Here is a 13,027-nt window from a genome sequence, read left to right on the forward strand (position 1 = left end):
CCGCACGCCGCTCCCTTCACCCCCCCCTCCCGACCGGCTTGCGCCCCTTTCCAGTACCGCCCGAATGGTAACCTTTTCCTTTCCCTTCCTCCAATCCCCACCTTTTTCTTGTTATTCTCCGCCTTGCTCTGATATTCCGGTTCTTGGCTGGTTCGCGCCTTATCGGCCCTTGTGATTGCGTTACGCCGCTGGATTAATCTAGTTGTTCTGACCAGCTTGGCAAAATATTTGACCTTTGTCCGGTTCTTGGGCGTTAGCTAGGTTTGCGGTCTGGGGTAGTAGGCGGAGAATCAGTTGATCCTAGCTGATTAGTAGTATCCGGCATACATCATTCCACCCTCTCAGTCACCACTAATTTATAACTTTATATCCATGATTATCCCCAATCGGGGCAACAATATACTGTAGATGCTATATTTGTGTTCTTGTTCAACTGCATAACGTGCCAGTCATCTGTTTACATAGCAAAGCCATTGATTGTGTATTGCCAATGCATAGGTGATGTTTCTAGGTCGGCGGGTGCTAGCTCTGTGGGTTATGCTGAAGAGAAGACATCAAGAGATACTCACTCAGCGTCACCAATTGCATGTGCCTTGATGAAATCAAGTGGTGCCGTTTATCCACCCTCTACACATGCCATGCACACTGGGCAGCCAAGTTCATGGTCAGCAGTTTGCCTGGATGCGTATCCCTCCTCACCATATGTCGGGATAACATCCAATTACAAGCAGCAAAATTCCTTGACCTCAGGAAATGGGAGCAAATGTTCAACAGTGAGGATAGAAAGGCCACCAAATAAAACATCAGAAACTAACAAAAACAGTTGTGGTTCTGGAAGCAAGTTGGTTATAGCAGAAAATCCTAAGTCTAATAAAGACAGTGAAAAAGAAACATCATCCCGCAATTTACAATTCAGTGGTCCTGTCGATGGCAAGGACAATTCACAAGGTACCATGTTCTCCTCCAAAGAGGCAAATCCTGTCTTCAGTGCAAGCCCTCTTCATATTCCAACTACTTCTGCTGATCCATGTGGTGTTTTGGCCGAGGATGTGATGCCAGATCCATCAGAATGCTCTGTTGATTCACCGTGCTATAGAGGTGCTTCAGCTTCTCGTCTGTCTCCATTTGATGTTTTCCAGACACCTGCTACCCAGTCAACTAATCAAGATTTGGAAGCTTTTGCTGTACGACAGAAGCAAAGCTCTAGCACTGTTCAACATCATGAAACTCCGTCCGAGCTCCAGAGTTCGGTCACCAAGACTAACCACGACCACTGCAAATCCCAGGCTGAAGCCGGTGTGTCAAAGAAATCTGGGGTCACAAGTATAAAGGAGACAAAAAATTCATGTGGGAAGGAGCTTGAATGTGCAAACCAGTATGCAGCAAAATGTGAACTGGAGCAGAAACACCTTTCGAAACTGAGAGACAATTATGTGAAGCGATCTGGTCTGAATTATGCTGCTCCGGATTTTGTACCTTCATCGATTGGGAAATCAAAAATTGGGAAAGGTTTATCTATATCTGTTGAAGTTATTTTCGATAGTACCTGATGCTTGATGTTTTGAATAAGCATTTCCTTCAAATGCACAATATGCTATCTATTTGATACATTACAGGACCCTGTTCTTCAACAGGAAAGAATATATCGGGAGTTCTCAAGGCGATCGAGAACCTAACTGTGGTATTCCAGAGTAGTTATTCTGGTGATGAAATTGAGCTAGATGAAGATGACTGCATCCTCCTTGAATCAGTGATTGATAGACTTCAGACTTGCCTTCATAAAATAAGAAAGGTGCGTTGTTTTATTGTTGTTTTTGTTTTCAACTTCTTATTTAGCATAGACATTGTGTTCAATTCGAAATACTTTCAGTTGAGCATACCCGCAACCTGCAGCTCGCAGTTTTACTTACGTCTTGCCTTGTTCAAAACTATTTTGACATGAGAGAGCAGGTGTACCAGGCTAACCTTCATTTTTTTTCTTATTTCCTTATTGCTTACTTCGAAGTTTGATTGCTTCCACTTACGCCCGATGTTATTGCCTGATTTGTTCTCAGGCGGAATAACTGTAGAAACTATCATCTTGAGTCATATGTAGGATAAGCAGATATATGGTCTCTGGTTTTTGTTAATTCTATTTAATTGTTAACATTTTCCTTCTTGTCGATAAAAAAACAAAAACTATTCAGACTTACTACAGTAATATGATATTTGCAGTGACCCAATGATAATTGTGTATCTGTTGTTACTAGGATCCTATTAAGGGTGCTTCTGACAAGGCAGGGCCAAAGGCTCCACATTCGCAGACTGCAGTTTTAAAATATGACCCAGGAAAATATAATCATAGTTACATTGCAGATGGTGAAAAGGACATAATTATTAATCATTTTGCTGGTTCTAGTCATATGCACAATGAGTTTGGAAGAAACAGTTTGACACGGGGCCAGGTAACCTCTTCTACTCATGATAAATTACTTTGTTGTTTCTTTCATTTGCTGAGTTGTTAAACTGTGTTAAAAGGTCTGGCAATTTTTAGAAAATATGTGCAAAAGAATTTTTCTCCTTGCAAAAAGTTTCAGGAAAATCGTAGGACTTATATGTACCTTGTGATAAGTCTAGCAGTATTGGATGCCACTCACATAGAAAATTAGTTTAACCAATTGTTTCTGTTTCACTTTATTGACAAGCAATTTATGATTGACCAGCCTGCACTCAACAATGTCCAAAAGAAGATGTCCTGTGAGGAAGAGCATCCACAGGTTCTTGTGTATAAGAATCTGTGGATTGAAGCGGAGCGTGCAAATTGTGAATTGAAGTACCAGCTGAAACACACTTGTATAAAAATAGACCTAGAGTCCAGCATGGCTCCTATTGGTGGGCCTGGGCCAAGAAAGAATTATTCCCAAGTCTCTGATTTGAGTACCGATCCAAGTAATCTATATGGAGTTGCCTTAGCTCACCCTACTGGAGAGACATCAGGAGCAAGAAACGGTCAATATCCTCCTTATGCTGGTGACTGCACCTGGTCAGGAGGCGACGCCGCACTTAGCTGTTCTTCAAGCACCAAAGGGTACGCTGCTCTGCCGAAGAATTTGCAGCATGGCCATGTCCTCACAGGCTTGGAAGAAACTGCCACGCATCTCCATGCGCCTCTGCCATATGGAGCTTGTCAAGGGTTGAATGGAGACACTTTGGATGGAGTGGCTGCCCGCTCATACATCACCGGACAAGATGGCATTTTGCGTAGCAATTCAAAGTATGGATCGTCAGACTGGGAGCATGTGCTAACTGAAGAAATCGGCTGGAGTTGAGCGAATCTGCCGATGGATGGTGGCACCTGTATATGAGGAAGTAGGATTGCAGGAAGCCAGGGATTCTGGTTACCTTTTTGTTTGCTGACTAATGCTGCTGAAAACGGCACTAGGCAAAATTGTGCGTTTCTCATCGGGCGAAAAAGTGCCCCCGTTATGAATCTTCTCGGAAACAATGGTTGTATAAATATGAACGTGTGATGCTACTACTAAGCAATGTCTTGTTCTTTAATGTCATGGCGGGCAACCCTGACGGAGGGATTGTGCGTCAAGATTCAGAGCCTAACGGACATGTGGGGTTGTGGTGTGTGTAGGGCCGATATGTCAGGCAGCTGTGCGCCTGTGTGTGCGGCTTTTAAGCCCCACGGCTGTAATGTGTGAAAGCAGCTAATGAAATGGATAGTCTAAATTCGAAAATTCGTTTCTGAGCCCATGCGCAGATCCAATTACCTTCCAATATTAAAGATACAACCATATGTTTAAATTTTTTAAAAATACGTTGTTTAAGAAAACGGGCCATCCAAGAATCTTCAAATCTCGTGTATATACATAAAGCAAGGTGATCATGCTCTCCCTTCGGGAATTGAATCTACATGATCCAGCAAAATGAACCAAAATTACAAGTATTATCCTTCACCACACAAAAATAAGCATAATGCCTTTTACCAATAAAGTAGCATGCATAGGTGCTTAATGCTTAATTGACAGTCTAGAAGGGCTGCTCGGCAAGCATTAACATACAACACATAACAAATTGAGTTCTGTGAAACACTGCATTGCAAGGACTGAGAAGTCCTATAGTAGTAGCTTAGATGTAAATACTGCAATTTCTTGAAAATACACTACTCGGGAAGGCTGGTAATCATGTCGTGGCAAGTAAATCACGTGGAGGGTTCGCTGTCAAGGCGAATCCTCTTGGTACCAACCTCGTCAGCAGCCGGCACCCTATTCTCCTTTGCTTCCACCGAGCACCTCTTGTAAGGTTTGAAGCCTGTCCGGCGGGATTTCATATTCAGGTGTGACAATTCAATGGGAAAGGTAGCTCTTGGCCCAACCAATGTATCAAGTTCATGGTCCATAACTGCAGCACTCTTGTTGAGGTCGACCGTCACCGTAGTAGCTTCGTCTTGTTCCCCCCTGGGTAACACCTTCAATCCTTCTGCTTGTGGAGGAGAAAAGCTTTGGGGAAGCTTTCCTCTACTGAACAGTTTATCGAAAGCCATACGACCCTGACAGCAGAAATGTGAATTAGAAAAGCAGTGATAGATGCTCAAGAGTAACATAGAAACGAAGTTCGGCAATGCTGGTAGACTACAACCTCTTCAGAAACTTCCTTCCATGAATCATTTGTGCTTGAAATGTTCCTAAACCTGCGGTGGTTCATGTCACCAGCTGAAGAATTACTGCAACATGCTTGCTGTGTCTTGTCGTTGGCTTGATCTTGGTTCTCAGGAACATGTTCTGCCTCTACATCACTACTTGATGGCGTGTTGGAACCACATGAAGAGCGATCCTGCTTCTTCTTGTTGCCGAAAGCATCACTTGTTTCAGCTCCTGTGGGAGGTGTTGTCTCAACTTTATCAGCTGGAGATATATTTAACTCGGTGTGGGGAGACACCTCTCCTTTTCCACTCTTGTCGGATCCAGAAGACGCTACAACTATCATAGCTTCAGGTTGACCTTGCTCCTGAGCTACTTGGCATTCCTTCGGTGCGTTGTCCACTGGGCAGTTCTCTGTAGCTCGCTGAACATCCGTTGTGGGAAAGGAAGCAGTAGGAACTGGGACAAATGGAAAAGCCATGGGGGGAGCAAAAAGAGGGAGAAGACCTTGTGTTGCCCACCATGCCGAAGCCGCAGCAACTGTAGCTGCTACCACAGAAGCCATGCTTGGAGGAGAACCAATATGTCTTCCTTGAGCATTCTCAGCAAAAACTTCTTGATTTGGACCAACAGGAATGTTGCTGTCTGCTGCTGGCCAGTATGATGCTGCAAGCCTTGCGGCTGCATGTACTGTGGGGTTTGATAACAACGTGGAAACGAGCATGTTGGAGAAGGTGGATGACATATTAAGAGAAGACCTGTAGGCATCTTGGTTGCAATGGCATTGCATCGTTGGTGCAAAGCCTGCATAGTTGTGGGGAAAGGACTGTGCTGTGGAGCTGCTGCCAATTTTTGGATCCACCGGAAGTGTTGGATGGATGCAGTCCATGCTTCCATTAGCTCCTCCCACTCGATCACTTGTTTGATCAGGATGACTTCCTTCAGTTCCAGGGTCTGGAGCGCCAGTTGCCCCAGTCTTATTCATTTGGTAGAGTGGGGCACTTGCAGCATGTTGACCCATGTATGTTGTCTCCACAGTATTTGGCTTCAATTGCATGTGTTTCATTGAGTTATCCAAACAATCTTCATGAGAACCGTCATAATTAGAACTGATGTGGACTCTGTTGTTCCTCTCCATTTCCTGGTCATTAATATCTTTTACATCCTTCCCCACATCAATGGAAGTAGATTTCCTTTCCATGGTTGCAATATCTTTGTTTTCTGTTTTAGTCGGTTCAATTCCCCCAGAGACACCATGATTTGAAGAGCTCTTATTAGAGGAAGAAAATGAGGCAGATGGTGCTTCTCGAAAGATATTAATAACTTCTGAGCAACTGCCGTTTTCAGACAACTCCTTCCTTTGAAGTTTCTGAATGCAGGTGAGCTTCATGTTAAAGAAAAACAAGTATATCAATACATACATCAAGGATATCATAGACAGAACTAAAACCAAAGCATATAAATACCGCAATGGTATTTACCTGAAGAGTTCCATTGCTCGCCATTTCTACATTGCTATTGCTCAAGCTTACACTTGATTTTGGAACTTCTCTGGTGGGTGTTTCAGAACTGAGACAACCTTTTCGAGGATATGGACAGTTAGGTTTTCTTTTAGGCCGTGGTGGAGGTATGTCTATATCATGAGCTTGTCCCGGAGAAGTACCATTATTGATAGCTTCCTTTTCCAACTGCAATTTCCCAATTAGTTAGATACAGACAGATAGTGGTGATAAACTAGAATTGGGAAATTGAACTGTCTATTATTGCATACAACTGTTACGGTTACTAGGTTTCCTAGTGTCCAAAAAGCTATAACCTTTGTACTGATCAGATTTTTGCCCCATTTCACAAACTCAAACCAATCAGGAATCGGTTGTAAAATGCATGAGATTTCGCAGGGAAAGGATCATCACAATGGCAAGTTTCTTTACAGATGAGTTCCTTTAGAATAATATGAGGAGGCACTGTCTTGTGAAAGAACAATGTGCGAAAGAGGCAAACTCAGAAAGTATAAGACATGAGAAATTTTATGCTAATTAGCCAAGTTACAAATTCATTGATGCTCACATAAGCTTATCTGTATGTTGTGAAGAATCATCAGGGTTATAATCATATAAGATGGTCCGCTATGGAGGTTGAAACCATAGAAAACATGTCATGATGCATGGTGCAACAGATCTTCTGAGATCAATACTACAGAAAACAATGTGCACATGTTCCTTACTGGCGATCTCGTTAGTTATAAGGACCTAGTGTCACCCAACTAATCATCTTTCAGTTATTTTTTCTTGCTAACATCTTGATTTTTTTTATCAGAATCATCAGCTTGCTCTTGAGATACTAACATTATTTAATTTAAACAATTTTACCAACAAGAATCAGAATGTAACTGAAAGGCATGGCAAATTCTAGTCAGGACATATTTTAAATAGTTTTCGTTGATATAAAAAACGCAGACTGGTACAAAGTTTCAGTGTCTGGCAATGGCAGCTTTGCTATCATTAGCCCTTACAAATTTCACTGCATTAGAATGCCATCCTTATGTCCACAGGAATGTTATCCTCATGGTCTCAGATTAACATGCCGAGGTTCAGCCAGAACAAGGTCAACCATGACGTCCATCATCACTGACCAATTAGGAGTGGCCGCGAGGAGATAGTGGGCTCACACCAAGAAGCGCATTATGGCATTTGGCTAGATGCTAATATGACTGGAGTGACTAATGGCGGGATACCAAAAGAAGACAAGTAGATAACAAACCAGACCTACGTGGTTAACTGTGACAAGTAACAATTTTAAAAGGGAACTGTTATTGTGCTGATGTTCCCTGGGAGGGCATGGCAAAACAAATGTTTTTTTATGTCAATTTATGTTGTTGTGAGGATGGCAAATTCCTTAAGCAAGCACGGCAAATCCTGGCAAAAAAACTGAACTGGGCGGATTTTCCATGCTTGCTAAGGAAATTTGCCATCCTCACAACAACATAAATTCCCATAACAAATGTTCGTTTTGCCATGGCCTCCCAGGGAACATTTGCTGGTTATTAAAATCCTTTTACAATTTGGTCAATCTACTCACTAAATCAGGCAACACAATGAAGGCTGGACTTCAGCCTACAGACCAGCTACTAGCTACAGCTAGTCGCAATTACTTCTACAATACACAAGTAGAACCAAAATACTAGTGCATCTGAAGCTTGGAATGGTCATAAGTCATCAAAACCCTTCAGGGTCCACACGTCAACAGGCTCTATTATGATAGCATTTTTAGAAAGAATTGTCCTGTGCTAACAACTAATTTAGGGCCATCAACCTTAGTGGGACTCCACAATTGCAAGTCTTCCCTTTTCAGACTATCAAAATCATTCAACAAGCAATTGGTAACTGACACTAGTGATGTTTCTTTTTTGGCCAAACAGGTGGGCGCCGGTGGATATGTAGCCGGTGCCCACCCTCACCCTAAACCAGACTCTAAACCCAATTTTCTAACAATTGATCCGTAATTGCCTCTAATTTATATCTTCAATTTGAAATCTGCTAAATGAAAATGAAGATTCGGAGTGCCAGAAAATAAGGCATTTTGGGGCAACCAAACTAACTGGTCGGGTTCCGAAGAAACCAGAACCGTCTGCAATGGGAATTTGGTGCAGTTCTGGTATCCTAACCCTGACAAATACAGAATTCTACAGCCTAAACCCTCAAGCGAGTGGAGGACTGAAGAGTGGATAGTGGTTTCTTTTTCACCTGACTGGCTCGTCTCTATCCACATAAAAGGTAAGAAAAATAGCACTGTAAAATTGTTTCTTCGATTATAGAAGAGGCATCTCTCCAGCCTCAGAATCAACCGATGCACTAAGCCTTTAAACTATTGGTTAGATTGAAGGCTATCAGTTTCCACGCTGAACTTCTACGAATTTATTGGCGAGCAAATATGAGCTAAGTTGGTGTACTGAACCGTTAGTTTAGGGTAGAGCTGTCCATCCCAACAACCAACCTGCTATATCGAGCAGGGTCAGATGGTAATGGCTGGTGAGCAAAGCATGAAATTAGAGGACCCAGAAAACCATCGCGGTCAAAATGAGAAGAAAAAAAACTAGCCTTAGCCTTCTCCCTCCCCCATGGGTCTGGCAAGGAAACCTCTGAGAGGATGAGGCTGCAATCCCAATAAGGCAACAGTCTGTTGCATATTACAACATGATGACAATGTAGCCTCCACCATGTGGCTGTATGCAGCCCCTAAAGAAATAGGACATGCAGCAAAGAACAGAAAGCAGAGAAGAGAGAAAGGACGAAAAAGGGAGAAACAAGATAAATTTTGTTCATGCCATTGTGTACTTTTGCGGAACAAATATCATGATTTAGAAAATGAAATGGACTCATTTACACAATGTTGATAGTGAAACATGTTCGATGAAGTGTTTACCTATAATGAAATGTGACAAATGTTAGCATATTTACCATACAATTCCCAAGGAATTTCGTGTAGTTCACTCAAGTGCATTTAGATATCCTATTTCACATTATGTATTGTATTGACCCTCATATGTAAATTTAACTAGTACCATAATGTTTTCTTAGTCATATGTATGCTCAATAACAGCATGGATATGTAAAATCAATCAATGAGAGAATCAGAGTTGTTCAACATCATCTGCTCTGCAACATTACTCATTGGTTACAATCAGGAAAGACTTCCTAGCTGTTTCATCCATTTCAACATGCTTTAATTTGATCTTTTAATCAATCAACAGAGCAACAATTAGATAAAGAATGGTTCTCATGATATTCAAGGGAAACGAATCTTTCATCATGCTCAGCACTGCAGTACACAACTGTACAACGAAAGAAAGAAAGAAAATACTTCAGTAAAATAAAGACATAAAAATTATGAAGCGTGTGTCTTCCATTTTATCACCAACAATAAAGATGAAACAACCCGAAAACGAAGGGTATAGCAGTAAACCAGACAAGGGTACTAGCCAATAAGATAGAAAAGTAACCTTGGTGAAGAACTTCTGAGCATGGCTTCTGATTTGCACGGCCGTCTTTGTCCCGACATGCTCTGTACAACAAACCAGAAGGCGAATAAGAAAATAAAAGAAATGAGTTCACATAAAGTTATCAACAACAAAGTAGTCGATATATACATATACACCACTAATAATCAGTGAGTATTTCCTTGGAAGAAATCAGTGAGTACAAGTACTCAAGGTATGACATATATGAAGATTTCACCTTCTATGCGCTGCCAAGCTCTGCCATACAGTTTGAGGGCTTCAAGGAACCGTTTGTGCTCTGCCTCGGTCCACCGCTCCCGCTGCTTTGTTATTGTGTACGGCTTTCGTACCTACAAACAACATGAAGAAAATGTTGATTCTTTCACCACAAATTAACTGGTCGGCCCAAGAGCACACTCACCTTTATCACCGTTTCCTCACCCGAAGAATTTATCTCCATCTCCAATTCCAGGGAAAATACAAAAATAAAAGGAAGTGTTGACAACTGGTCGCTTTGTTACTTGGAGTTGAGGGCGTCTACAAACAACAGCGCTCCTCCTTCTGTGTCTCCAGCCAAACGCTGGACTTGACGCGAGTAGTATCTCATACCTCCCCCTAAACCTCTCTATCACACGAACACAATAAATATTTCAAATTTGTACACCCCAGCCACAAAAGGAGCAGCTAAGTTAGTCGTCACAGACCAAAGAAATAATCTGAGTTCACCAGTCTACTCATAAATGAACTTCGATCATAATCAAAAGAAATAATCTAAGGAGTTCACTCACCTATTTTCTTTGACCCAATTGGTGTTAATCTGCAAAATAGTGCAACATTAAATATATATTCACCCCTTAAATAAATAAAATTACGCCCTCTCCAACATTTTAAAATATGCAGGTATTTAGAGAGAGCAGCAAACCTCATTTCATCCTAAAATCAGGCATGATTAATTAGGAAAACTATAAAGTTCCACAGCTATAAGAATAGCTTGGTCTAACAATGCCAGGAACATCACCATTGCACTCACCTACTGAAAACCTATATTGCAGTTGGCTCATTGCACACATGAACTGAGTCAGCGGAGTTTAGCCTTCCTCTCTTTATCTTCAACTCTGAATCAGATTAAACTTTCAAGTACTCAGATCATGCAACCATTCCACAGAAAGAATTAGATTAGACTAAAAAAACAGTCAAAAGCATAGGGAAGATACAACGCAATAACGCAAGCCACCCAATCCAGCTCACCTGCTAAGGACAAACAATTCCCATGACCTGCAAAAGCAACAAAATTCACGTTATTAGTGCTAGGTCCTATCAACTTCCAGCTCTGAATCACAGCTCATATGAAAACTGCCAAATTTGACAATTGTTCAAGAAAAATTGACAAATATCAAAACTCTAATCAACCAAAAGCCAGAAAAATCACAGCTACCTGAATAAACTGAGCTTACAAATTCCAGTACTTTGCTTGAATGAGTAGGAGGAAAAGAGTGAGCTGTGAATCAAACAGCAGGCAGCACAAATGCAGGGCCTCACAGCTCAAAACTGATTATGTATCCCCTTAACACTTCCTACACCTGAAAGTTACTGAAATGAGATCAGCCAAATAGTCTTGCCAAACTCAAAAAACAATATTTACTTGCTAGAATAGATCTAGTTTGCTGCTTTGGATGCAAATCAGTTGAACTATGAAAGGGTATATAAATAACAACTCTGGAACATAAGCTAATAACCAATCAAACTACGTGTGCATTTCTACAAAAGATGAATATGAAAACAAGCTGAAGTACAAGCTCATAAAATAAGTAATGATTTGCACCTTCACATGCTAACTTAATTTCCAAAAGAAACCAAAGAACAGGCCTATAAACTAGGAATGATTTACACTCAATGTACTAACCATTAGATGAGAGTAGAACCTCGTCAGAAAGAAGATAACTGGAACTAAATTCGGAACTTGGTAAGTTCTGTTTCTTCTAAAGTTAACTCGGTGTTATTGGATTCAAATCAAATGTTCCTTGTTTATCATTTGATCTAAATGATGTGGTCTCAGAAAGTAGATTAGCATTTTAGGAGCGTGAAGGCTTTCGGAGAGGCATATGGAAATTGTGAGCTGTTATTGTCGTGCGGTAGGGGAGGAGGAGAGATGGAGGGGAGCAATGGCCACAAGAGACGGAGAGAGAGTCCTTCTAGTTTCTTGCTTGATTTCACAGATTATATCACTATGTGCATGCTTTAGAATGAGAATCCTGCCTGGCCTGGGGACAAACTGTACCTACAGCAATAGTTCCGCTGCACTAGGCGAGTGCAAATATGACTCTGGATGGATACTCACAAGGGCCTCCACACAGTCAAAGTAAGCTCCAGACACAGCCTTACCTATCAATTTTGTATACTTGTAACTGGGGAGGTGACCTGTTATGAGGATTTTAACTGAATATAGCTATTTTAGAACATTGCTCCTAAAATCCATGACAATTGCAGTGGCAGAGCAAGAAGGGCGTCACATGGAGGCCTGCGTGGCAGTGACATGCTATCTCCATGCACAATGATTTAATATACCATCCCCTCCCACAAATTGTCTTCCCAAATTCAGTGACTTAGGTTGAGAAACGCAGCAAGGGGGGGATTACAGACACCGTGATGGATTTTCTTTTCGTTTTGAAAAAGGGGTTAGAACCACGGCTAGGACACCATCCCGGATGATGTCGATTGTCGAAGTTGATCAAGGAGTTGATTGTGTCTGACTGGTGAATCTTTGACAAACCCGGTTTCTGAAATACTTTCAAATAACCCCTAACTTGTCTCCAGACATGACTCTTGCTTGCCAAGTCCAAACTATTTCTCTAACCACTGCCTTGATCCACTTGGCTACATCTGCCCCTTATCCAGCTAAGATCTTTCTCCTTTTCCCATTCATTACTCTGTTTATTCTGACCTCCGTACTTTGATCGAGATATCTGACATAAGTGAACTTTTGCCAAAAGGAACCAGACTAGTGCAGCGACATAATACTCTTTGCAATCCCATGGTAGTTCTTTTCCATGTCAGTTATTGGTTTACTAAAAAAGTTAATGTTCCATGCACTCACTTTTTTTCAGAATTATAGAAATATTACTCTTGGCCATGGTCTTCAAAGTAGACCATGGAGACCTGTTTAGGGTGGCCGCCCATGTCACTTTCAGGGGGCGGCTTGAGCAAAACCCTAGCTGTTGTTGCGCCCCTCTCCTCTCTCCCCACCGGTGGACGGCAGCGGTGGGCTCGCCTCCTCACTCAGCCACGCGCATGACTACGGATATCGTGCTGTGGCAGCCCTGGACGGCGCACGCGAATGAGGTAGCTCAGGAGCCGGTTGTGGCCGCGGCACAGGGCTATGGCTGGGGTGAAGGATCGAGGGCGG

The 13,027-nt window shown here is 42.0% G+C and overlaps 2 protein-coding genes across 3 annotated transcripts; one reads left to right on the forward strand and one right to left on the reverse strand.

The window, feature by feature from the left end:
- Positions 1–498: 498 nt before the first annotated feature.
- On the forward strand, positions 499–3,540 carry LOC125530849. 2 transcript variants are annotated; one of them, XM_048695270.1, is made up of 4 exons: positions 499–1,509; positions 1,617–1,792; positions 2,250–2,444; positions 2,703–3,540. In XM_048695270.1, the coding sequence occupies exons 1-4, from the start codon at positions 597–599 to the stop codon at positions 3,306–3,308; spliced, it is 1,890 nt and encodes a 629-aa protein (XP_048551227.1). In that variant the 5' UTR covers positions 499–596; the 3' UTR covers positions 3,309–3,540. The 2 variants fall into 2 exon arrangements, with proteins under 2 accessions (XP_048551227.1, XP_048551228.1); XM_048695271.1 differs by having other exon boundaries at positions 1,635–1,792.
- Positions 3,541–3,940: 400 nt separating this feature from the next.
- On the reverse strand, positions 3,941–13,004 carry LOC125530848 (protein LHY; the record flags this gene model as incomplete). The annotated part of the gene is given in 10 exon segments (XM_048695269.1): positions 3,941–4,537; positions 4,627–6,012; positions 6,110–6,316; positions 9,628–9,689; positions 9,863–9,974; positions 10,046–10,249; positions 10,413–10,441; positions 10,655–10,739; positions 10,873–10,899; positions 11,060–13,004. Coding segments are annotated over 6 exon segments (2,154 nt in total). The 3' UTR covers positions 3,941–4,189.
- Between the last annotated feature and the right edge of the window lie 23 nt (positions 13,005–13,027).

Source organism: Triticum urartu, unplaced genomic scaffold (assembly GCF_003073215.2).
Source record: "Triticum urartu cultivar G1812 unplaced genomic scaffold, Tu2.1 TuUngrouped_contig_6600, whole genome shotgun sequence".
NCBI lineage: Eukaryota > Viridiplantae > Streptophyta > Magnoliopsida > Poales > Poaceae > Triticum > Triticum urartu.

Bases quoted from the DNA above. Each gene is read 5' to 3' on its own strand.
- LOC125530849 (XM_048695270.1), top strand. From the start codon at position 597: ATGAAATCAAGTGGTGCCGTTTATCCACCCTCTACACATGCCATGCAC. The intron at 1,510-1,616 runs GTTTATCTATAT...GATACATTACAG, and splicing joins GAAATCAAAAATTGGGAAAG to GACCCTGTTCTTCAACAGGA. The intron at 2,445-2,702 runs GTAACCTCTTCT...ATGATTGACCAG, and splicing joins ACAGTTTGACACGGGGCCAG to CCTGCACTCAACAATGTCCA.